Source organism: Vombatus ursinus, unplaced genomic scaffold (genome assembly GCF_900497805.2).
Source record: "Vombatus ursinus unplaced genomic scaffold, bare-nosed wombat genome assembly UNPS02007284.1, whole genome shotgun sequence".
Taxonomy (NCBI): Eukaryota; Metazoa; Chordata; class Mammalia; order Diprotodontia; family Vombatidae; genus Vombatus; species Vombatus ursinus.
Window position 1 is genome coordinate 20,607,331 of NW_020947062.1, and position 25,142 is coordinate 20,632,472.

General features: G+C 42.7%; 1 protein-coding gene across 1 annotated transcript in view; it reads left to right on the forward strand.

Moving 5' to 3' along the window:
* Positions 1-25,142, forward strand: part of JADE2 (jade family PHD finger 2) — a 181,412-nt gene that overhangs the window by 64,105 nt on the left and 92,165 nt on the right. Inside the window, exon 4 of the mRNA XM_027849039.1 lies at positions 5,421-5,578. Within this exon, the coding sequence (XP_027704840.1) occupies positions 5,421-5,578 (158 nt within the window). The remainder of the gene's footprint in view (positions 1-5,420; positions 5,579-25,142) is intronic.

The following is a 25,142-nucleotide window of genomic DNA, read 5'->3' on the forward strand; positions in this document are numbered from 1 at the left end:
CGACTGTTGAATCGATATTCCTAGAACACAGGTCTAACCATGTCAGCTTCTATTCAGTCAACTCCACTGGCTCCCTGTTGCCTCCAGCATCAAATAGAAATCTTCTTTTTGGCTCTTAAAGTCCTTCATAACCTGTCCCTTTTATACTGTTCTAGTCTTCTTACAACTTACTCCCCTCTGAGTACTCTGGGATCCAGTGACACTGGTTTCCTCTCCTCCTTGTGCACAACACTCCATTTGCCAACTCTGGGCACTTTCACTGGTGGTCTCTTATACCTAGAACTCTTTCTTCCTCGTGTCTGCCTTCAGGATTCTCTGCTTCCTTCATTTCTCAGGTTAAATCCTACCTCTTACAATAAGCCTTTCCTGATCTTCCTTAATCTCAGTGCCTTCCCTTTATGATTATTTCCAGTTTATCTGTATATGTCTTATTTGTATATAATTATTTGCATGTTATTCCCCCTCCCTCCCTCCACCTTGGACTGTGGACTTGAGAAAAAGAGACGAGATTTTGCTTTTCTTTGTAACTTCAGGACTTAGCACAGTGTATGGCACATCGTAGGTGCTTAATAAACACTTGCTGACTTCTTGATAGTTACCATCTTAATTAATAAGTAAGGAAACTGAGGCTCCCAAGAGGCTGAATGCCTTGCTCAGGAGTGCACAAGATAGTAAATAGTAATGCTAGGATTTAACCATTGTTCTTTCCATTCTATCTGTATCCCACCCATGTTTGAGGTCCTGACTCCATTGACTCTTTGGGGAATCTCATGATTTCATGGATTTCTGACATTGAGAAATAATCCTACATCATCAGCATTTCTCTGCTACCAATAGGGTGCTATTGAGATGTGCATAGACCATGGCCTCCTTGCTTAAGGAACTTACTAAAAAACTACCAACTATTATCATTATTATTAATTCTTTTTAAAAGGAGGTGAATATACTCACAGAATAGCTATCTTCCTCATCTTTTTCTTGGGGGATGGGGGATAAGAAGTTGGTGTTTAGAGTAGGTCAGAATCAGTATCTATTTTCTACCTTACAAGAGGCATGTGCACACATGGAAAACTGAGGCAAATATGGGATATAGGAACATACACAAAGAACCTGACAAGAGCCTAGACTAAGCTTGTACGTTGCTCAATGATATGTCCCTCCAATGTGGAAGGGTATGGGAGCGTGACAGTTTTTAAAAGATTAAATACGTGGTTTGGGATTGATGAAAGACCAAAGACTTTTGTATTGCTCAAATGCCTAACACTAATATTTTCCTGAAGAAGAGAATTGAAAAATACTGCAGGTGAATTTTTTTTTATTCTAAACTTAAACATCAACTAAAATGAGCATTTCCATATACAAGAAAGAACACAGGATTGTATTAATCTTTGTTAGGTAGAGTTTGCTTTTCTTTTTAAGTATATAACAGATCCAACACGTAACTTTCAAAGTTGTCCCACATGTCTGTGATTCCTTTTGGCCTTCCTTTTTGTTCTCTTCGCTACATTTTTTTCAAAAGGCTAAAGCAGTTACAAGTGACAAACTCTGAACTTTGCCAAAAATGGGCTGTATCCTCACAGGCAAGAAACAACTAACTGTTGATGTAGGAGTCATTTCAAAATCAGAGATAACTGGTTAACGCAAAGGTCAAAATTAACATTGAATTAGAAAAAAATGGTGAAGATGGGAGGCAAGCACTGCATGCAAATTACAGCAGTCCCATCCAATCTTTTTAAACAAGCTGTTCATGCTGAAAAATGGGAAATGGATAAAAGTAAAGACTTCCATTTAAACAGGTAGTTTAAAAATTTTCAGGATGAACATGAGAGAGCTTTTCCTGACTGAACTTGTGACAGAATTACAGTGTCTTAGAGTCGGAAGAACCTTTAAAGACTGTCTAGTCTTGCTCTTCCTCCGGCTTTCCTCCCCCCTTTGAGAGATCAAGAAACGAAGACTGAATTTCAAGTGTAGGCCATGCCAATCTCACTCACTTTCTCTTTTTCCCAAGGAAATTATACTGTTAGGTAAGGAGAATGCTATAGACATAGGATGTTTGGATTTCAGCAAGATAGAGACATGCCAGCCAGATGGTTTGGTAGTGACTGAATGACTGGACTCAAAAGTAGTCATTAAGAGATGGGGTAAGTGTGGAAGGAGTTCTCTAGTAGAGTTCCCCGGGGAGCTGTCCTTAAGCCCTCTGATGCAGAGATTTTTATTAATAACTTTGATGAAGCCACAGAGGCTTGATAGATTTGCAGACGACCTGAAGCTTTGAGGACTGGCAAACTTACTGAATGACAAGATCTAAAAAGGTCTCACCAAGGTCATAAGGTGGGCTGGATCCAAAAAAGTGAGATTTAATAGGGATAGATGTAAAGTTCTACTCTTGGGTTCACAAAATCAACTTTACAAGTATAGGATCAAGAAGTCCTGGCTAGTAGCCGGCCTGGGTGAAAGAATGTTCGAGGATTCCCATGACTTACTTGAAAGTTGACGTAGCAGCCAAAACAAATTAATATGACCCTAGACTTCATTTTAGAAGGGCATAGTGGGAAATAAAGGGAGGAAAAGCCCTCCTCTATTCTGCCCCAGTTAGACTACATCTGGAATACCATGCTCAGTTGTGAGAGCTATATTAAAAACTTATGAAAGATAACTTTATTGTTTTATTCCTGTTTCATTTTAACAGCAGTGCTATTTCTGGCTATGCCTGTCCTCTCCAACCCCCCAATTGAACCTTCTCTTGTAACAAAGAAAAGTAATTGAGCCTCCTTCCCCCACCAAAAAAAAGAAGAAACCAACAACAGCATTGCATCAGACAGGATATGCAATATTCTGTGAAAATTTGTAGTTTTTCTGCTTCTCTGCCATATGAAGGGAAACGTTTCATTATTTGTTCTCTGGGGATGTTAATGGTGTTTACAGTCACCTTGAGTTTGGCTTCCTGTGATATTTTCATTTATACAATTGTAGTCATGGTATAAATTGTATTTCTGGTTTTGTTCACTTTATTGCATCCATGCATATTAAATGCATTTTTTTTTCTTGAATTTTTCTGAAATCTTTGTATTTGTTACTTCTTACTGCACAATAATATTCTATTATATTCATAGGTTGGGAAGCTAGGTGGTACAGTGTTTAGAGCGCCACCCCTGGAGTCAGGAAGACCTCAGTTCAAATCTATCCTCAGACACTTCCTAGTTGTGTTACTCTGGGCAAGTCTGTTAACTCTGTTTGCCTCAGTTTCCTCATCTGTAAAATGACCTGGAGAGGGAAATGACAAACCACTCCAGCATCTTTGTCAAGAAAACCTCAAATGGGGTCACGAAGAGTCAGACACAACTAAAACAACCGAACAGCAACAACAAAAATATTCATAGGTCACAGTTTGTTCAGCTGATCTATATTCAGTGTTCAGGCCTTACTGAGGCTGGTCTAGTAATTCAAGTTTGACATTATTGAATTAAATGAGGTACTCATAGCCCATCTCACAATTAACAAAAAATGGTTTTACTCAACTGTAAAAAGGATACTTAGCAAGGATATAGCATTGCTTTGGGTAGACATAACCCCACTTTTCTCCATCCAGAAACATGTCTGATCATCAAGGTACAGTGTGGTTAGTTGTACATTAGTGACATATCCACTAAGTCTGAGGGCAATTGACTCCTCACAGGCTGGCCTTTTAGATGTCCAGGAAGCCCCAGGAGGGAGAAAGCTAGGAAACTAGCATTTACTAAGTTCATACTACGTGCCAGGTACAGTGCTAAGCACTTTACAGACATCTCAGTTCATCCTCACAACAACCCTAGGAGGTAGCTGCTATTATTTTCCTCATTTTAGAGTTGAGGAAACTGAGGCAAACAGGGTTAAGTGATTTGCCCAGGGTCACACAGCTAGTAAGTGTCTGAGGCTGGATTTGAACTTAGGTCTTCCTGACTCAAACCCAGTGCCCTGTGCACTGCTCTACCTAGCTGACACAGGTAACTAGACCAATCAAGTGTCAGGGATGACTTCCTTCCCTTTTTGGGAAAAAATCAGCCTAGCCGGCCTACCTGGCAGGAATCCCAGTAGATATTAGTTGTCCCCCAGGCCCAGAGAGGTGACTTGCTCAGGGTCACACACTCCTTGATCCAGTAGTAGAGCCAAGATTCGTACCCAAGTCCTCTCACTACAAATCCAATATTCTTTCAAGTATAACACAGACTTTATCTTTTATGGTGATTATTGCTTGAAAATACAAAATATTTTCTAAGGCTTTCCCTAAAACAAAAATATTGGATTTCAAAAATGCCACAAGATGGGAGGAGTAATAACATTCCATGGTATCCCCATGCCTGTAAGCATCTTATTATTTCATTTATTGGACAGATTTTATTTCTCCTGTCTTTAAAAAGCGGGGAAATGGCATGTTTTAGATTTCTCAGTCTCTTTAGAAAACCAAAACTCATTGAGCTGCTTCTCATTGTGTTGAAGTGATTCTTTTTTCTTTAATTCCTTGACCCTCCATGAGCTCCCAGAAGGCAGCAGGGACTGTGTCTTACTTAATCTTTGGATTTCTCTCTGTGAAGGGAACCATATTGTCTGGTTTTTTTATTTTTGTTTCTTTTCCTTTTTTTAAGTCCCAGACTCATAGGGAATTCCTTGTGAGAAAATTCAGGCTTACAAGATGCAACTTAAAGTCTGAGAGAGTGGCTTGGGAGGGCAAGGGGGTCTGGGAAGCTGCCCAGGACTGCAGTTCATGTCAGAGGTGGGCCTTGTACCTTGGTTTTCTTCACTCTGAGCTGGTTTTCTTTTTACTACCCCTATGCTCTTTCCTCTCTATCTTTTTGAGGGGCTAGAACAGAATTTATTATGCCTCAGGTGAATCCAAAAAGGAGGTGGCAACCATGGTATCAGAGAAGATAAAAATAGAAAAAGAAATGGTTAAGAGAAGTAAAGAGGGAAACCACATTTTGGCATTAGAACATTTCATTCCGCTTGGTTTTTTTTTTTAAGACATAGAATAAATTTCACACATTGTTTTCAAACCTGTCCTATTTGTGCTTCTTTCTGAACTTTGTTTTGTGCATTTTTGTGTCTCTACATAGTAGGTACTTAGTGGATGGGGCACTGAACCTGTGTTCAAATCCTGACTCAGATGCCAAGTGTGGGCAAGTCTCTGTGCCGTCTCATCTGTAAAATGAAGGAGGTGGCCTGGATAGTCTAAAGGTTCCTTCCAACTTTAAATCCATTAGATTGTAAGCTCCTTGAGGGCAGGAATTCTTGCTCTCTCTTTTTTTTTCTATCCTCAGTGCTTAGCACAGTGCCTGGTACACAATTGGAGCATAAAAAATGTTTATCGGTTGATTGATTATGATCCCACCGTTCTTCTCCCTGACTCAGTTTCAAGCTGTTTCCCTTTCCACCTCTCCATCCAGGTATTCCGGACAGACCTGATCACAGCCATGAAAATCCCGGACTCTTATCAACTCAGCCCGGATGAATACTATATCCTGGCAGATCCCTGGCGGCAGGAGTGGGAGAAAGGTGTGCAGGTGCCAGCAGGCACAGAGGCTATCCCTGAGCCTGTGGTGAGGTGAGTGGATCCTGTGGTTTCCTGTTTGGTGCCCCAGTTCTTGGTGGCTGTCAGGCTTGATTGATAATTTTAAGGATCATCTACATTCATACCTCATCCTGGGTTTAAGCCTGGGACGTTTTCTGGGGATGTCCTGGGGTCTGTGGATTTTTAGTGTTGTGGGAAGTGGTGATGGAGTAGAGTACTTCTCAGAGCTTTCTGATATTCGTTTTATAGATCTCACACTCTCTTTAAGAAAATCTAGTTTAAAAACCCTATCTAGTAGGTTCCCCTGTATTTTATAATTCCCATTGTAAAAGGACTCACCTTTAGAATGCCCAGGCCTTTTCCTCCCTTTGCAGTCTTCTTATACTCTCCTCCCTTTCATGCACTCCAGCAGTACTGTCCTGCTTACTGTTCCTCATACCCACATCTCTTTGGTGTCCCTGGCTGTCCTCCAGGCCTGGGATGCTTTCTCCCCTCCCCTCATCTCTCCACTTCCCTGGCTTCCTTCAAGATTCAACCCAAATCCCACTTTCTGAAGGAAGCCCTTCCTATCTCCGTACCTCCGTCCATCCCCACCATCCTTCCTCCTGCGCCTTCTAACTTAAAATCTTACCCTCTGTGCATTCTGCTTATCTCTTCTCTCCACATAGTTATTTGTATGTTGTCTCTTCCATTTGATTGTAAATTCCTTGAGGGCGGGAATCATGTTATTGCCTTTTTTTGTTTCCTTGTCATTTTGCATGGTGTGGTTCAGTAGAAAGTGATTTAATAAATGCTTATTGAAGACTTACTAACTAATTCCTTTAAAGCAGGGATCCTTTTTGTTCTCAGTACTCCTTAGATTTTTAGGAAATCTTTCCATACCACCTGTTCAGTATGAAAGTATATAAATTCATGCCTATGCACAGCAAAATAAAATAGATTACTTTCTTCTTCTTTAAGAGTATACCAAAATAGGGGCACCTAGGTAGTATAGTGGATAGACCACTGGCCCTGATATCAGGAGGACCTGAGTTCAAACCCAGACTCAGACACTTACTAGCTATGTGACTCTGGGCAAGTCACTTAACCCTTTTTGCCTCCAAAAAAAGGTATACCAAAATATCTTTGAACTTCATTGATTAAAATCAGTTCAGGCTTTCTAGAACATTTTCATGGGATGATATGGTTATTTACCAGATATTCCCTGTAATCCATAGATAAGCTAATCATGCCCCAGGTTAGGAACCCCTGCTCCAGCGTTTGTTTCTAGACCCTTTGCTGGAAGCAGAATGGTAGCGTTAGGGCAAAGAAACTGACTGAAGTGTTCAGTTACCAGTTGGCAGAAGTTCTAATCAGAGATGAATATCCACCCTCCGGACACAGGATTATGTATCCATTCCTAGGAGTGTGTGGGGGAGAGAGGGATCTGTGGACTTTGGGAGCTGGGCAGGAAAGGGTCTCTGGAGCAGGTGGAATTTATAAAAGTGGATTCTAATTATTTTTCTTGCCAAGTTCTCTTCATGTTGTTTATCGTGCTACCCTTATACCAACTAAAGAAATTTGGGATTATTATTCCCTTGAACCTGGATGTTCTGGTTTCTTCTTCTGTTAAAAATAGCCAAGACTGGCAGCTGAAGCAGGACTTTAGGATTGACTCCCAAGTGGGAGCTCTTTCTGCCAGCTTATGCTTCCTCATGAAGCAGGGAGTTCTTTAGTTACTATTAGTTGGTAAATCTGTAGACCTTAAGTATCTGTATGCTAGGTGCTGTCTGAAGACAGAAATGAAACAGTTTTTACTCTCAGGGAGTTTAAATTCTGTTTCAGGAGATGACACACAACATAGATGAGTATATACAAAATAAATCTAGGGTCATTTGGCTAGGGTGGCAGTGGGGGTGGAATTGAGGTGGGAAGGATGATTATGAAAGATTTCTTGTAGAGCTGAGCTTTGTTGGAAACCAGGGACTCTAGGAAGTGAGCTTAGGAGTGAGGAATCTGAGGCCCAGAGAAATGGAGAGACTTGTCTAAGTCCTATAGGAAGCTCAGCAGGGCCCTAGCCTTAGGGTTGCACTCCTGTTGCTTTTATTGAGTGCTCAGATTTTTCATTGAGCTCAGAAAGGAGCTTATCATCCATGCGGGGTTTTGTTCGGTAAAGAAAGTTGGCAAAGGGAAGGGTGAGAGGTCTTTCAGTACCTGAGGCAGCACTGGGGTGGCCTGAAGAGGAGGTAGGTGAGACTGTTGCTAGAAATACTTAGGTGGCTTACGGGCTAGGCATCAGTGGGGTTGACCTCCCCATTTTGAGAGAGATGGGCTTGCTCCAGATGAAGGAGGTCATGGTGGCTTTTTGAATTGGTGTCTAGATTAGTAGCAAGAGAGATGAGCTAAATAACCTCACCCAGGTTATCTAGAGGGCTCTGTTGTTTTTTTTTTCCTAGATCTGTGACTTCAAGATACTTATAAAACTTTAATGTTAGTGAAATACTTTGAGAATTCCCTATTGAAGCTGCTAATAACAATAGGCATCATTTCCTTTCTGTTTGTTTTTTAACTGAACCTGTGATTTCAGGGGTGTAGAAAATTCTGGATTAGAGAATTCCCTCTACCGGCAGAGAGTTGACTGGGACATTGAGAAAGTTAATTGACTTGTCCAGAATCGCCATACCCCAGATAGAGGCCGGACTTACAGTCATAGGATTATAGGTTTAGAACTGGAAGGAACATCAGAGCCCATCCAGTCTACCCCCCTCATTTTACAGATGAGGAAACTGAGGCCCAAGGAGATTTAAGTAATTTGCCCAAGGTCACACAAGTGGTAAATGTCCCCATAAATTTGAACCAAGGTCTTCCTGACTCCAAGGCTCTATTCAACTCTATTTACTATTATGCACTGCGGGAGACCTCACAAGTCTCCTGAGAGGGTGGCAAAAGGTCGTCATTACTCCTAAATGCCAAGGGTTCTTAGTTTGTCATTGTATATGTTTCTGCCACTGAATCCCAACCTCTAGTAAGCCTTCTACAGTGGTTTATGAGTTACAGTTGCCCAAGTGTTTGTGGTACTGGGGCCAACTTGGTGATGAACCTTTTCAGATTTAAATTGGCTGGTCCTTGGAAAAGAATACACAATATGTTCCTGAGCTCCTACTTCTGTCTTTCCATCTTAATAGGACTCAGCTGACCTTGTGTATCATTAAGGCCTCCTTCATGCCATGTTGTGGCACAAGAATAGGGTATTTGTGGATAAGGGCTGGTTTTTTGTTCAGTCATTTTCGGTCATGTCTGACTCTTGTAATCGCATTTGGGGTTTTCTTGAAGATACTGGAGTGGTTTGCCATTTCATTCTCCAGCTCATTTTACAGATGAGGAAACTGAGATAAATAGGTTTAAGTGACTTGCCCAGGGTCACACAGCTAATAAGTGTGTGAGGCTAGATTTGAACTCAGGAAGATGAGTCTTCCTGACTTCAGGATTGGCACTCTATCCACTGCACCACCTAGCTGCCCTATCCTGTGCTGGTAGCATCCCCATTTTACAGATGTGAAGACCAAGGCCCAGAGAAGTTAAGTGCCTTGGCTAAGGTCAGAGTGACAAGAAGGTGAACTGGATGATAGGTCCATAGATTTCAAGCTGGAAGGGAGCTCAAAGGCCATACCTCTTGTCCCAACCCTTCATTTTAAAGATGAACTACCAGAGGTCACATAGGTGTCAGAATAGGATATGAATCCAGGTCCCCTAAAACAAAGCCAGTGTTCTTTCTACTATACCACATTGGCCCTCTCAACTGGAGAAGAAGTAGGCAATTAGATTGTTAAAGTCAGGATTTGAACGTTCCTCAGCCTGCAGAGTGATTCACTTAGACCTCTGCTGAGATTGACTTTGGAGTCTGCTAGACTCTAGAACTTTGATATGAGGGAAACATCTGAAAGTCCCAGTAAGACTGAAGTATTGACGACTGAACGTACTATCCCTCCCAGAACTATTTGCACCTTAATATTCCTGGTGTAATGTAAAGGGCCAAAATTTGGGTTCTGGTTTGGCCAATATCTTCATGTATGAAATGGACAGGTCCCTTCCCCATCTGTAAAATGTGGGAATTGGACAGAGTGGCCTGTCAGATGCCTTCCAGCTCTGACAGACATTTCATGGCACTGTTAGAAAGGAAGAGGAACAGACTAAAATTAATCATGTTGGCTTTGGCATATAGTCAAGAAATCACTTGTCTTCTTCATTCAACACTGCCTGGGATAAGACATGCTGAATGCTTTGAGGGTCACAGATAGAGGGACATGGGTATTCCTGTCAAGGATTGACAAGGCTCAGGCCTCATTGGAGGCTAGACAGGTCCCTCACGTTTTTCACCTGTTTCTCCTATGAGTTGACCTGTAAGTTTCATTCTTGGTATGTCTTTCTACCAAAGAGATTATAGGGCTTTAGCGCAAAAATTGGACCTGGAGATTATTTGGTCCAATCTCCCCATTTTACAAATGAGAAACCTTCGACCCAAAGAAGAGTAGTCACTTGCTCAAGGTCTCACAGAGCCAGGCAGGAAGATTCAGGCCCAGGTCCTCTGAGTCAGATGTAGTGTTCTTTCCACTAAATTACATAGCATGAGTCAATCCTTGGGAGAAATTTTCACATTTGGCCGTTGGGTCTCCATTTAAGATGAGACCCATCCAAAGCCACTGTATCACTGTGGATTACAGAAACTAGGGAATGTTGTCCCTGGAAGCTCCGGTTACAGCCAGCACTGCCTAAAATACCTTGGTGTAAACTTTTGTACATGTGCATTTGGTTCCCAGGAGTAAAAATTTTCAAAGAATTGAAACTTTAATGAGAAACCAAGACACAACAGAAAGAAAATGATAGAAGAGAGACCATCATTAGGCTTCCTGGGATGTTTGGGGGCATCTATTTTTAGATGCCTTTGATATACGCATCATTCCAGCCTGGATGCAGAAGTATATTTCTGTAATGCCGAGGGCAGATTTGAGGTTATTTCCAGATGAGAAATGACAGCATGGGCTGATCTCTGTGCTAGGTGACATCTCAAAGGCAGACTCCATTTTGATATACTGGGAAGGGCCCTTGGTCCAGAAAGAGCCTGGGGCAAGGGGATTCAGGAAAGATACGTCTAAATTTTGGTTGCTGTTTTTTGTTCCCCCTCCTATCTTGTACAAATTAAGACTTCCCATCTTTCTAAGGCAGGGCACGGGGCAGACAGTCAGGCAGCATGGTGGGTTAGAAAGAGGACTAGATTTATAATTCAGATCTGTCTTTGTGATTTACAGTTTGTGTGAGCTTGGGCGAGTTACTGTCTCTGTCGGAGTCTCAGCTCTTGGTTTAGAAAATGAGGAAGGTTGAATTAGATTAGGAGCTCTACACCATTTTTGTCTCATGGACCCCTTGAGCAGTCTGGTGAAAACAGTGGGCCACCTTCTCAAAAGGACATTTTTAAATGCATAAAATAAGATACATAGGATTACAGAAGAAACCAATTATATCGAAATACAGTTAGCAGAGTATTACAGGATCCAAGAGTGAGTGTGAATGACCACTTATCCTTCAGAGATGATTCTCAGTCAGGTTCAGATGGGTCTGCGTGATCTTAGAGGTTCCGTTCAACAGTGAGAAGTCTGTGTATTCAGCATCATCCTCATTTTGACAGATGAGGCACCTGAAGCTTAGGGAAATGACCCAAGGTCACTTAGCGGCAGTGCCAGAGCTGGGTTATCAACCAGCTCTTCATCTCACCCGTTCTTCTGTACCCTTCTAGTCGAGGCTGGACCTTTTAACAATGAGAAACATGAGAGCAGTGGAGTGACTTATTTAAGGTCACAAAGCCCATCCTAATATTCTTTTCTCTGTATCACTGTACCTTATCAAAGGGACATCCTTGCAGATTACTTCAGTCTCAGGAACCCCCCAGCTCCAACTTGCTTTCAGACATTCTCCAAACGCTGTCTCTGAAAGTATGTGCTGCTGACCTGTCCTCTAGCACTGGGGGCCAAAGGTGTGTTGATGACTGCTCATATGTTTCTGTGGGGAGCTCTCTCCTGCTTAAGGGGTTCTGCAGGTACCTTTCTGGTCTTCCGTTTGCCTTTAATCCCATTGTACTATTAATGGGAGTTCTGTTTTCTTTAAAAGTCAAGAGTTAAACTTCTAGACTTTTAAGCAATCAATATAAATTAAAACACAAGGATTATTCACGCTCCTGCCATTTCTGAAACTTTTTTTTAAGTGTCTTAAGAGGATAGAGGTGATACTGCCCTGTTGCAAGAGCTCAGGAATGACAATAAAACATGAAAGACACGGAATAGCTTTGAGGACAATAGAACGTCTTGGTTTCCTCTTGTATCACCTGATGATGACTTATGGCCAAAGCATGTTCTGTATTTATCTTGTTGCCATTCCATGTGCTGGGTTTGACTCACTCCATAGCTTCCTGTCAAGCCTGGCAATGACTTTATTTCCACACCTTTTTTTAACCTGTTTCCATCTTCTGTTTGAATAAGAGTTCCAAGTGCTGACATCCCTGATCAGTTTGGGACTACAGACAACCTAGTACCATCATTGCCTAGCTTTTTCAGTTTACATTTTTTATCATCTCAGCTTGGATCCTCCTCCAGAGAGGGATTGTCCCTTCCTCCCAAGGGGTGGGGTAGGGGTAGGGGAACACCTAATCATATCATGGTGCCTGATCACATGAGTGGTGAAATCTGTGGACCCTGCCTTAGGCAAGATGTAACATTGAAGGATGGATGGAGGGGATTGGGGGACACAAAACTGAAAGCAGAGTCCTAGATAGGTGTTCAAACCCACAAGGATCCAAGGAAAGATCCCAGTTATCAGAGTTAGAGGTATAATTAAACACAAACCAGTAGCCATGTCAACTCAGTGCTGAGCATTTGTCTTAGCCAGGGCTGATCTCGGTCTTTAGATGAGGCATTTAAATCCCACCTGCAAGGTTAGTCTCAACACCAAGGGTTGAGAGGCTATAGGTGAAGGCACTGAGCCCTGGAGTAGTGATTGAATGGCCATTGATTCAAGGAAAGCCCATCCCACTTCCCCAACACAGAGATTTATACTCTTGGAAACTAGAAATTTCTCTACCTCAACTTTTGTGGGATGCCTACTGGTTGACCTCTCTTGCTGTGGCTTTAGCTTACCTGAAGAAGATCCATTATATAGCATTTGTATAGTAGGTAGAAAACGCTACTTGGGCACAGGCAAGCCTGGGTTCAAATTCCACCTCAGTCACTTAATAGCTGTGGTACCCTGGGCAGGTCACAACCTCTCCATATCTCTGTTTTCTCATTTACAAAATGAGAGAATTTGATTCAGTGGTCCCTAAGGTCCCTATAAAAGATAAATCTATAGTCCCATGATTCTCCTTTTCTCCTTTTAATCCCATTGTTCTTTTCTCTGGGATGCCACAGCAGGCCTGCTGGGCTTCTTCCAGCTCATGATTCTTTCAGGGATGGGGATGCTATAGGTCAGCTTCGAGAGGCCCAGTGTGTCATTTCTGACCTTCAGGTTCAGTTAAATTCAGTGAATGAATGTTTACTGATCACATACTCACTCTACATAAAGTCCCACTCTCCTTAGGCTGTCCTTGTCCAGTTCTTTGAGAGACAGAAAACAACATGTCTGTTTGGGATGGTGCTGGGATGAGTGCCTGATTTCCCTAGTCTAGGCTGGATTGGGTGTGACAGGGGCACCTCCCTCCCTCCCTCTCAGATAAGGACTAATCCCTCAAGCCCAGCCATTGTCTGTGGCTTGTCTGTTTACAAAACTCTTTGCTGTTGTCCCGTACTAGGTGCTTGTAAATGATCATCCCTCTCTCTCTCTCTCTCTCTCTCTCTCTCTCTCTCTCTCTCTCTCTCTCTCACTCCCTCTCACTCTCTTTCCCTCTTTCTTTCTCTCTTTTCCTCTCTCTCTTTCATTAATAAAATAATTCTGGAACATTTACTAGCTGGGGTAATTAATTCCAGACGCTCTAATGGTGCTGGCTGAGCAATAGCATCTTTTCTTTTCTCTAGAGAATTTGTACTTTCAGATTTCCCTGGTTTTACTAGAGGCAATTCCAAATGGTAGTTGTTTCATTAAATGGAAGTGAACAAAAACTTCAGTAGGGGTTACATAGATAATCAGGGGCATATTCAGGATTGTAATCCTATTCTAGATTCCTGTATGTCATCAGACTAAATCAAGGAGGAACATCCCATTCCAGGTACTGAACTGCTAGGAGCAAACACATATCTGTGGAGATACCATGGTATGACCTATTATTCATTAGCCTATTAATGCATTTTGGTTGGCACTACATGACTTAATGCAGAGGTGTCAGACACATAGCCTGCAGGCCTCACTGCAGCAGGAAGCACTCCCCAGGATGCAAACCAGATTAAAATATAATTGGGAAATATTTAACAAAATAAGTAAAACTACACTGGGACATGGATGACGTCAATATGTGGTTTTCTAAGTCAATATGCAGCCATCAGGGATCCTTAAGTATGGCCCCATTTCTATTTGAGTTTGACACTGTTGTTCTAGTATATTAGACTTGAAACATACAGACCTGGGTTTGAATTTGTCTCCATTACTTTTTGCTGTGGGAATATGGCACATCGTTTAGCCTCATCCTTGGTTTCCTTTTTGTTTTGTTTTGTTTTTTTGGCTAGGCAATGGGGTTAAGTGACTTGCCCAGGGTCACACAGCTAGTAAGTGTTATGTGTCTGAGGACGGATTTGAACTCAGGTCCTCCTGAATCCAAGCTGGTGCTCTATCCATTGCACCACCTAGCTGCCCCATCCTTGGTTTCCTAATCTGTAAAATGGGATCCTAACACTTAGTGTCCTTATTTTACTGGGCTATTGTGAGGAAAGTGCTTCCTACTGCAACATGGTGAGGCACCATGGCGTATTAGAAGAAGTGTTCAGAGCAGCTAGATGGCACAGTGGATAGAGCACCAGCCCTGGAGTCAAGAGGACCTGAGTTCAAATGCAGCCTCAGACATATAATACCTCCTAGCTGTTTGACTCTGGGCAAGTCACTTAACCCCAATTGCCTCACTTAAAAAAAAAAAGAAGAAGAAGAAGGAGGAGTGTTGGCCTGGGAATCAAAAGGACCTGGCTTTAAATCCTGCTTAGCTGCTTGTTATCTGTGTGGTCTTGAGTAAGTTACATTATTTTGCTGGACCTTTATTTTCTAATCTATAAAAAGAGGCAGTTCGACTACATGGTCTTTTAAGGTCCCTTCCAATGGATCTCCAATAATTGAAGTACAATAGAAATGAATCATTTTTAATTTTACCCAAACTGTACATTCCATCAAGACCTTCCTCCGCCAAACCCCAACATGCTGTAGGCCTCAGCCCACCCTCTTTTTTGTCTACAATACATTTTTCTTTAAAATGGCTGAAACTTTGCTCCCCAGGAGTTTTGGAAAAGAAGGGGGCTCGTCAGAGGATTTGGAGTCTTTCAATTTTTTTTTATTTTAGTTTTTTAGGAGTTGACATCTTTGCCAAGACATTTTGCCTCGCCAGCCTCACACCTGCTTCCTTGCTAACTGATCCAAGAGAATTGATGACCTCACTTAGAAAATTTCCAATCAGTCTTTTTTTTGCTAAAAGGGCTATTCAGGGCTTTCTGTGCCAGGAGAGGAAGAGATACAGTGTGAGCCAGTGGTGGGGCTGCTGTCTAATTATATTTCCTTGGCCAGATTGCTTCGGACCAAGTTCCCTCTTGTGGTTGCTGATGTTGACCCTTCTGTCTCTAACATTCTTTGATTATACTTGTTCCCAGATGGTCTTTAGAGCCAGTCTACTCTAGGATAAAAAATCAGCAGGTTGGTACCAAGCACCTATTGAAGGCCCTGTCAGGCAGACATGTGAGTAATACAGACAGGTCACAGCCTAGTGGGGGAAATAATATGTCTCTACATATAGTATCAGACAGGAGTCAACTCAGTGTAGTGGAATGAGTGCTGAACTTGGAACCTGGGTTCAAATCTGGGGATGGAAGTACTCACAATCAAGGAACGGTTTGGAAACATTCTAGAAGGCCTGGTTTCAGGGCAAGATAAAGAAAGCTCACTCATAGTAGTCCAGTGTCCTAGGAGCTAGACCCAAGATTCTAGTTGAAGGGAGAGGAGGAGGATGGATGGTGTGTAGGCAATATAGTGTGTGTATATGGCTGAGATGTCATGTCAGCCTGCTTCCAGGCAAGATATGGTCAAAGTTCACCTGTAACATTCTTGGGGGCTAGGTGAGGAGGATAGCCATAATGGAGCCAACGTGGCTGGGGACTTGTCCAAGGTCACACAAGGTAGAATTTGAACCCAGGTCGTCTGACACTAGAGCCAGAGTTCTTTCCAGGCTACGATAATACTCAGCCAGCATTGTGAGCAAGTCCTCAACATCTGTTTCTCTATTAGGTATTGAGATAGGTGACTAGCTGGCTTGATACCCTATTATTTAATTTCATGAGTCTGACTCAGTCAAATTTAGCCTCATTTAAAAGAAGTGAATGATACTAGGATATTAGCATTTGGGGCGTTTATCTAGTCTGCTGAGTATCCGGTGCTTTTACGTGGTGATAAGCAGCCCAGAAGGAGATTTGGAAAAATGTCTGATTTCAGCAAGATAGGGTTAGCACCCTAGTCCTTGGTTGTTGTTTTTTCCCCTTCTATTATTGGTTTGCTTGTTTGTTTTTAGCAAATTTTAAAAGGCTACTGTGCCCCCAGTACCCTGCTTAGTGCTTGGCACATTGTAGACACCTAACAATGTTTTCTTGCTTTCTTGATTCTCCAAGGAGGAAGAGTCCGCCAAACAGGCGGGGAATTCTCAGGGCGTTGAGTTTCCAGAGGCTGTAGAATGAGTAGTAGGGAGAGGGAGTGTTAGCGCTGCCCACCTGGTACTTGCAATCAGGTGGCTCAGAACACTGGCCATGTTCTAGTGTGATCCTCTAAAAATAACCATGGCCATCCAGGTAAGAGATGAACTTCGACTCTGCGTCCATTGGGTCACTCACCACTAAAGCCCCTAACAGGAGCAGACGTGGGCTTTGGGAGTGATGAGACTTCCGGTCAGAAGTTTCCTCCAAGAGGTCATCTAGGCAAACTTTAACACAATTCAAGAATTCCATTAATGAAATTTTAGAACTGAGAGACCTAACTAAGAAGCCGCCTAATTCAACTCTTATTTATCTGTGTAGGAATGAATCCCTTGTATAAGCACACCATCATTTAGCCTCTGACCAAAGACTTCTAGAGATGGGAGTGTCACTTTCTTTCCACTTTTGGACAGCTCCATAATGTTCCTAAGGTTCTTACGTCAAGCTTAACCTATTTCTGCATCTTCCTGTTGTTACCAGTTCTGCACTGTGGAAACCAGTTCAACACCGCCCCCCCTCCCCAAACATGACAGTCCTTTAAATACAAGAGTTGTTATGTCCATCCCTAAACTCCCAGCCCTTCCCCCAAGCCTTCTCTTCTCTGGGCTAAACATCCATGGTTCCTCCAGCTTAGATTTATCTGTCATGGTCACCAGTCCTTTTGCTATCCTGGCTTCTTTGTTTGGATGTACTTCATTTTTCCAACACTCTATGTGATACCAGAACTATGATCACTTCTCTGGATGTGGCCTGGAACACTATTCCTCCATTGAGAAAGCCCAAGTTAATGTTCATTTTTTCATCTGCCGTGTCATACCATTGACTCACTGAGCTTTTGGTCCATAACAACCACCCAGGCTTTTTTCCTACCAGCATTTTCTAGGCACACTTCCTCCATCCTTTAGTGCAATTTTTTGAGCCCAACATCCGGAACAATTAGGAATCCAACCTCTGCTTAAAGACCCCTGGGGAAGAGGAATTCAATGCCCTGTCTACTTTGGGACAGCTAGCTACATTTAGTAGGGAGTTCGGCCTCCAAGAACAAAAGTTGTATTGTTGGTTTGGTTTTTTTTTTTTTCAATTTTTGTTTATTATTTAATTACTTTGGTTCTGACTCATTAAAAAGACATTATTTTGCCCTCTGTTTTGTATGTTTGATTGTTTATAATGATTTTTTTTTTTTGCTTAAAAAAATTTTTTTTGGCAAGACGATTGGAGTTAAGTGACTTGCCCAGGGTCACACAACTAGTAAGTATCAAGTGTCTGAGGCCATATTTGAACAGAGGTTCTCGTGACTCCAGGGCCAGTGCCCCCTACCTGCCCCTTTTACTCAAAATTTTAAAAAGAAAAGAAAATCTGCCTCCCTGCAACTTCCACCCACTGGTCCTGGTTATGACCTTTCAGACCAAGCTTTCATCCCCCCTTCTACAGGACAGGCTTAGCTATCATTGCCCTTTCTGTCCCCAATCCCATTCTATTTTTTCTTCTCTGACCCAAACATTCCTAGTTACTTAAGTTAATCTTCCCCTGTTGTTTCCACTTCTCTCCTCTCCCTTAGTTAATGCAAGGCTTGAGTTGCTCTGGTCAGAACAGTTCAAAAGGACTTTGATCTTACTTAGATTCCCTTTCACCACCAGAGAAAAATTACTGTACCTCTGTGTTCTTATAAGATTTCTCACCTGTATCTCCTGTGCCTTGTAGGGAAGAGGCAGGGCAGAAGAAGGAATGCTCCTATGTAGGAGGATAGGGGAAAATAGAGGACCTCCAAAAGCCCATAAATTACAGAAAATCATTTGGAGATTATATGTAGGAGAAAAAAATTTATAAGTACAATTGCTTTGGTGGCTTTAGCCTTCTAAGAAAGAAATTGAGAGTATTGTTATCCCCATTTATAGAAGAGGCAACTGAGGTCTGGAGAGATTTTTTTTTTTATTTACCAAAGGTCAGAGTACAAACATTGGAGCCTGGGTTTGAATGCAGGTCTCTGAAGGACTTAAGTCCTTTGCTCAGAGATACACCATCCTGGGGGGAAAATCTATAAGAACTTCTTTTCTTCCTCAGTTTATTCTGCCTCTTCTGGCCAGACCAGGCTTCTGACTCACCTCCACCCTTTACTCATATATTGATTTTTTGTTAATTTTCATTTTTGTCAACATCTTTTGTTTTTACATCACCATTTCAAATATATCAGTCCCCCTATCCTCCCCAGCTAGCCATCACTTGTAACAAAGAATAAAATAGAGAAAAAAGAGAGTTCAGTAAAAGGAACCCGTGTATTAAGTCAGTCAGACAGTCTGTGCAGAGATCTATTCCCATAGTGTCACGTGGTGTCCTTCCACTCCCACACCGTCCCCCAACACTGAAGGAAGGGAGGGGACTTTTCTCCTCCTCCAACTATTGCCATTATGATTAAACATTTTTCACTTTCATTCTTTTTATTCTTTCCATTTATGTTTTGGTCATTATATTGCATCTCTGATTCTCATTATATGTAAGATTTCTCTGAATTCTTCATATTTATCATTTATAGCATAATAATATTCCATTACATTCATGTAGCATTGTTTCCCAATCAGTATACCTCCATTTTATATGTAGTTTTTAACTATCACAAAAAGTGCTGCTGTGATTATTGGCTGTGCGCTTCTGTCTTTGACTTTTTTGGAATATAGACTTATCAGTGGGAGGCCTTTGCCCAATTCATTCCATCCACTGGAATGTTTTTTGTCCTTCCTCTGCCTTTCCAAAGGCCCTTCATCCTTTGAAACCTAGCTCCTGTTCCTCTTCCTCCATGAAGCCTTCCCTGATAGCCAATAGCAGAAAGACTGCTTTCTTCTCTACTAAAGCAATTACCATGTGAACTCCACAATCTAGGGCTTGATTAGTTTTACAAGTAATTGAGCCAGCTAGCCAGGAAAGTACAGGGAGATATCTAGCAATCAGCAGCAAGTAGAAACAAGGTGAGTAGGTTAATGAGATAATTAGATTTCTACTTCTGGATCAGCTTCTATTTGGTTTTCCCCCTACCACTCACTGCCAATTAAAAGCAACTAAGAGATGATAGCGAGTGCTGGCATAAACCCGGGTTCAAGTCCTGCCTTTGACAAATCTTAGCTATGTGACCTTTGGTAAGTTGAGCCTCAGACAGCTACTAAAGCCTCTTAAGTAGCAGAGTGGGGCCTCTCTACATTGGCTAAGGGAGTTACTGTTCCGGGTGTTCCCTATGCAAGTGGAACTAGAAATCTGGACCAAAAGTAAGTATAAAGCTGATATTTGGATTCCAAAAGTACAAGAGTTCAAGTTGGGAGAAACGTGGTTAGATAACAGTTCTCTGGAAAAGATAAGCTCAATGAGTCTGTAATGTGACATGGCAGCCATCAAGACTAAAGCTGTAGCAGGGCTGCATGAAGAGAAGGACAGTGTCCCGAATGAGGGAGGTGACAGTTCCACTTGACCCTCATTAAACTCTGGGCACCATCGTTTAGGAAACACATAAACAAGCTGGAGGGTAGCTAGATAGTACAGTGGTTAGAGTGCCGGATCTGAAGTCAAGAAGACTCATTTTCCTGAGTTCAAATCTGGCCTCAGATAGTTGTGTGACCCTGGGCAAGTCATTTGACCCTGTTTGACTCAGTTACCACATCTATAAAATGAGCTGGAGAAGGAAATGGCAAACCACTCCAGTATCTCTGCCAAGAAAACCCCAAATGGGGTCATGGAGAGTTGGATACAACTGAAACCATTCAGCAACAAAGACAAGCTGGAGTATATCCAGAGTAGAGTGACCTGGATGGTGAGGAGTAAAAAACGTACCATTCAAGCATCATTTGAAGGAACTAAGAGTGTGTAGGCCACAGAAGAGAAGGACTTTGATGTGAAGAATAAAGTAGACGCCTTCTATTTGGTTGTTAGACCCAGGAGTAACAGATGGAAGTTACAAAAAGGCAGATTTGAGCTTGATGTCAAGAAAAACTTCCCTAACAATTGGAGCTATCCAATAGGAGAATAGGCTGCCTTGGGAGGTCCTGGGATCCTGGGTTTAGAGCTGGGAGAGACTTGGGAGGTCATCTAGTCCAACTGCCACGTAAAAGCAAAAATGTTTAAGCGACTTATGGAAGGCCACTCAGTTGCAAAGCCAGGGTGTGACATCTGGTCCTCACACTCCAGCAGCCCGCTGTTCCAGGACGGCCTCCAAGTGATGGAATTTTGCTCCCTGAAGGTGGGTAATTCAAACAGAGCTTGAATGGCCACTTCTTAATGTTGCTGTAGTAGGGTGGCAGGGGCAGGAATTTATCGTTACAAGGTCATAGAGCCTAATCTCACTTTCCAGGTGAGTAAACTGAGACTCAGAGCAATTAAGTGACTTGTCCAGGGTTACACAGCTGATGGGGCAGCTAGGTGGCACAGCAAATAGAGTGCTGGGGCTGCAGTCAGGAGGACCAGAGTTCAAATTTGGCCTCAGATACTGGGCAAGTCACTTAACCCTGTTTGCCTCAGTTTCCTCGTCTGTAAAACGATCTGGAGAAGGAATTGGCAAACCATTCCAGTATCTTTGCCAAGAAAACCCCAAATGGGGTTACGGGAGATTCAGATGCGACTAAACACATAACACAGCTAATGTCCCAACTAGGATTTACGCCCCATCCTGTCTGACTCCAAATTTAGTACTCTGTCCACTGTACAACTCTATCCACTATACCTTGGGCAAGGTATAGGACTTTTGAGCTCCCTTTCAGCTCTCAGATTCTTTTATTTTGATAGTTTAGTGTGTGTCTGGCCACGCACGGCCAAGTGCATTCAATGTCTACTCTTCCTATTTCCTGTCCAGTGTAGATGAGCACAGGGCACAGAAAATACTCCTTAAATTAACCAGCTTTATCTAGGTTCCTTGCCTTGGCAGAAGAAGCATTTCAGGCCGGTCATGTTGGCCCCACACTGACCCAGAGCTGTGTCAGAGCACTCCCAAGCCCACTCGCCCCAACCCACATGACACACCCCACCCATGGCCAAGTTCACATTCCCCATCCTACATCTGATCTGCTGAAGCCTAAACCCTATCTTTTCTGGTAACATTAAGAGTGCAACCCCAGTGTTTATCCCTCTTCTCAATGTTTCTGATCCGATGGCTGGACCTGCGGGAGGGAAGGAGAGGAAAGCTTGAGGTTTGGGGGAAAGAGAAGGACGCTTCCTCCAGGGTTTATTGCCTGGAAATCACCCCTCTTCTTTCTTTGCAACTACCCAAGCAAATGCATTGTAGGTGTTTTGTTTGCTTGGTGAGAGGAAACCAGTGATAAATCACTCTGCCTGCATTTCCTTTCAATGCAGAAGCTTCCTCGCCCCCACCCCCATCCCCATCATTTTCACACTGGGGCTTTTTCTTCAGTCACCTTCTCCTTACCTACATTCCTTCTAAATGATACTCATCTCCTACCTATAAATAACTCAGCTTAACAAAGTCTTTAGAAAGATCATTTTGCTAGCAGGCTTTGCAGATGCTGATGGTGACCTCTAGCCCGCCCGAGTCTCTGGGAATTCCACCCGCCACACTGGAAGTTAAGAGTACGTTCTGCTATTAAAGGGCCAATGGTTCCTTTCTTGTGGGTGCTAATGTTTGCAAAATGCCCGCCATCCAACCCTCAGGCTGTATGTAGCTCTTCCTATTCAGAGAGAAGTGGGGTCTTTTCCACTCACTGGGATAATAATACACTTTACTCTGCACCCCCACAAGAGCAATTAGTGGCACAAGCGAGCACCCCAGTCAGAAGCAGCCTCAGAGGCTTCCAGGGGTATCCTAGAGCTGGCTCAAACTGACTAGAGAGGGATCTGTTTATTAAATTTTCAATGTGAGTATTTGCACCTCAGAAATTGGCAAACATTGCAAATCCAGGCATGGTTTATTGTTTTGCTCATGGTCTAGACTTAAGAAAATGTTAATAATGCAAATTAAATGTAACGTCCCCTTCCACCGAGAACTAGTTGTTAAACATTTACCAGCACAACCCTGAATCTTAAACCTTCGGTGTTGGGGAATTCACTTCTTTTTGTGGCTCTCTCTCACTTTTGGAGAGATCTCATTGTTAGGAAGTTTTTCCTAATAGTTAACCCAGCTAGCCCGTCCTCTGCTACTTCTCTGTATGGTTCCTAGTTGTGACTTCTTGGGACAAGGAGAACCAATCCACTTTAGCTGTTTGAAGAAGAAATTTACATTTCCTCTAGTCTTCTATTCTGCTGGCTAAATGTCCCAAGTTCCTTCTGTCTTCGAATGGTGTGGCCTTCTCACCATCTTGGTCACCCTATTCTGGATGTTTTCTAGCTTGTTAGTTTTCTTCCCAAAAACATAATGCTCAGAACTAACTATACTTAAAACCCCAAAAGTTGTGCTTTGATCAGGACAAAGAAATAACTGCCTCTCCTCTCTCATTCTGGATACTAGACTTGCAGATGCAGACTAAGGTCAAATTGGGTCTGAGGGCTGCCAGGTCACACACACCCTGTTGAGACAAACTACAATGTATTTTTCTTTTTTTTTTTCTTTTTAAAAAAAATTTTTTTTAATTTAATTAATAAAACATTTTTTAAATGTCTTGTTCACAACTTCAGTCTAAGAGCCAGAATTATCCAAAACCTATGGTTTTAGTTCTGCTTAGCAGAGGGAGAAATTTTTTACTTCTAGGGGCTTATTAGTTCAGAGGAAAGTTTTAATTTACCCATGCATTTTTAATCTCCAACATCCACTGCTCTGCTCTAGTCAGGCCAGTTATCTCCTGCCCACATCAAACAGTAGGCATTCCCATCTTTCCTTATGCTTTACACCTTCCCCTCCCCTGCAACACACATGCTGTTTCTCAGTTTCCTTTTGTATGTTGTCTTCCTTCAGTAGATTGTAGGCTCCCAGAGGGCAGAGATTGTCTTTTTCATATGGCGCTTAGCACAGTGCCTGGCACATAGTAGGTATCACCTATCTAACTAGGTCCTCTATTCTCCATGAAGCCTTCCTAGTTTACTTTAGCCCACTCTTTTTCCTTGCTTTCAAATAAATACTTATTGCCCATATTATGCATTCAGTAGCATAACATCATAGATTGCCTAGCATTGTTTGTTATGGTATTTGGTGATGCATGTACAAGTTTTGGCTTCTCTGCTAGATTGTAAGCTTCTTCAGGGCAAGGATCCTGCCTTAGTCTTCCCTGCATCCCTTAGATATTTGAGAAATAATTATAATTAAATTGTGTTAATAAAGCCAGAGGTAAAACCCCTTCATTTTATAGATGAGTTCCCTATAGCTCAGGGCTTTCCACTAACCATAACGTAGACAGGTTCAGGGATGGCCTTTAGGCCTCATAGCCAAGAGCACAGGTGTAGCTGTCACCCAGACCACCCTCCAGGTGCAGAGTGAGGGAGTTTTTTCAGGTGTGGGTTGCTAGGGAACTGTGTGCTGGGAATCAAACTCCAGACTCTGCCAACAGCCTGAGCCTCTTCAGAAACCAAGCCTTCAGGGCACTTTTGAGTCTGGTTTGCTACAGGGTTTTCCCTTCCCTTCCCTCGGGCAATCTGTGGAGCTTTTTGGCTCTGAGAAAAGGTTTTCTCCGCAGGCTAGCATTACTAGAGGGAGGCAGATCTGCTCCAAAGCAACAGGATTTGCCTCCTGGGGTCAGGAAGAAGACAAAATCTCGGCAGACAAACCCTTCAGAAACATTCTAAAAGCTGGTGTGGCCACATAGAATGGAGCCCAGTCAGCATGCAGAAGAAACACCGGACGGGCAGAAGACCAGGGTTCTGTTCCTGGTTCTGCCACTTTATGTCTCCAGGCCTCTGCTTCTCCTGTAAAATGAGGATATTACTACTTGCGTTATCTTCCCCACTGTGGTGGTGTGAGGAAGGTGCTTTGTGAACTGAAAGATCCTGGGGAATTGAAAGCTGCCATAGAAACTCAAAGGATCTTAGAGGCAGCTAGGCCACTCAGTGCAGGGATTCCCCACTGCAATATACTGAGCCTTACTGCATGTGTGACCTTAAGGTAGTTGCCCTTCTTGGTCTCAGTTTCCCCTATCTGTAAAATTATATGATTGGAATAGATGATTTCTTAAAGTCCCCTTCCTGTTCTACATTCTATAATCCTATTATGACGTCTGCTGAAAGGAGGTAATACTGTTTCACTGCTGGACGGCACTAATGATTAGTTTTTCCTCATACCTAATTTGAAACCTGCCTTCCTGCAACTTCCCTCTAATTGGGCTTGCAGCTACCGTCTAGGATCATGAGGAACAAATCTTTCTTCCGCGTGACCAGTGACGCTTTACATTATTGGTGCTCAGCAAACACTCAGACTTGAGATGAGGTAGCACACCTATACCCCAGAAGAGCAAGAAAAGTGACATTTTTGGAAGGTTGTGGCCTGTAGAGATTACAGAAAAGGGTTCTTGGTGGGGAAGGAATGAGAAGAGCCCACTGAATGCTACCAAGAAGAACTTCCACAAATCCCATGAAAGGCTGGGCTTACAAGAGAGAATTTGCCATATTTCCAGGTTTTTCCTTTCAGCCGGAGGATAGCCCCTTTGTAACAAAGGCTGGAGAGCTGCAGTGGACCTAATGGTCAGGGTGGTAAGAGAATAACAGCAATCTGCACAGGGCTGTGTCCTTGTAGGAAGTCCTGAGGTGGGTGACAGAGCCTCATCCCTTCTGCACTGGGAGCCAAGTCTTCAATT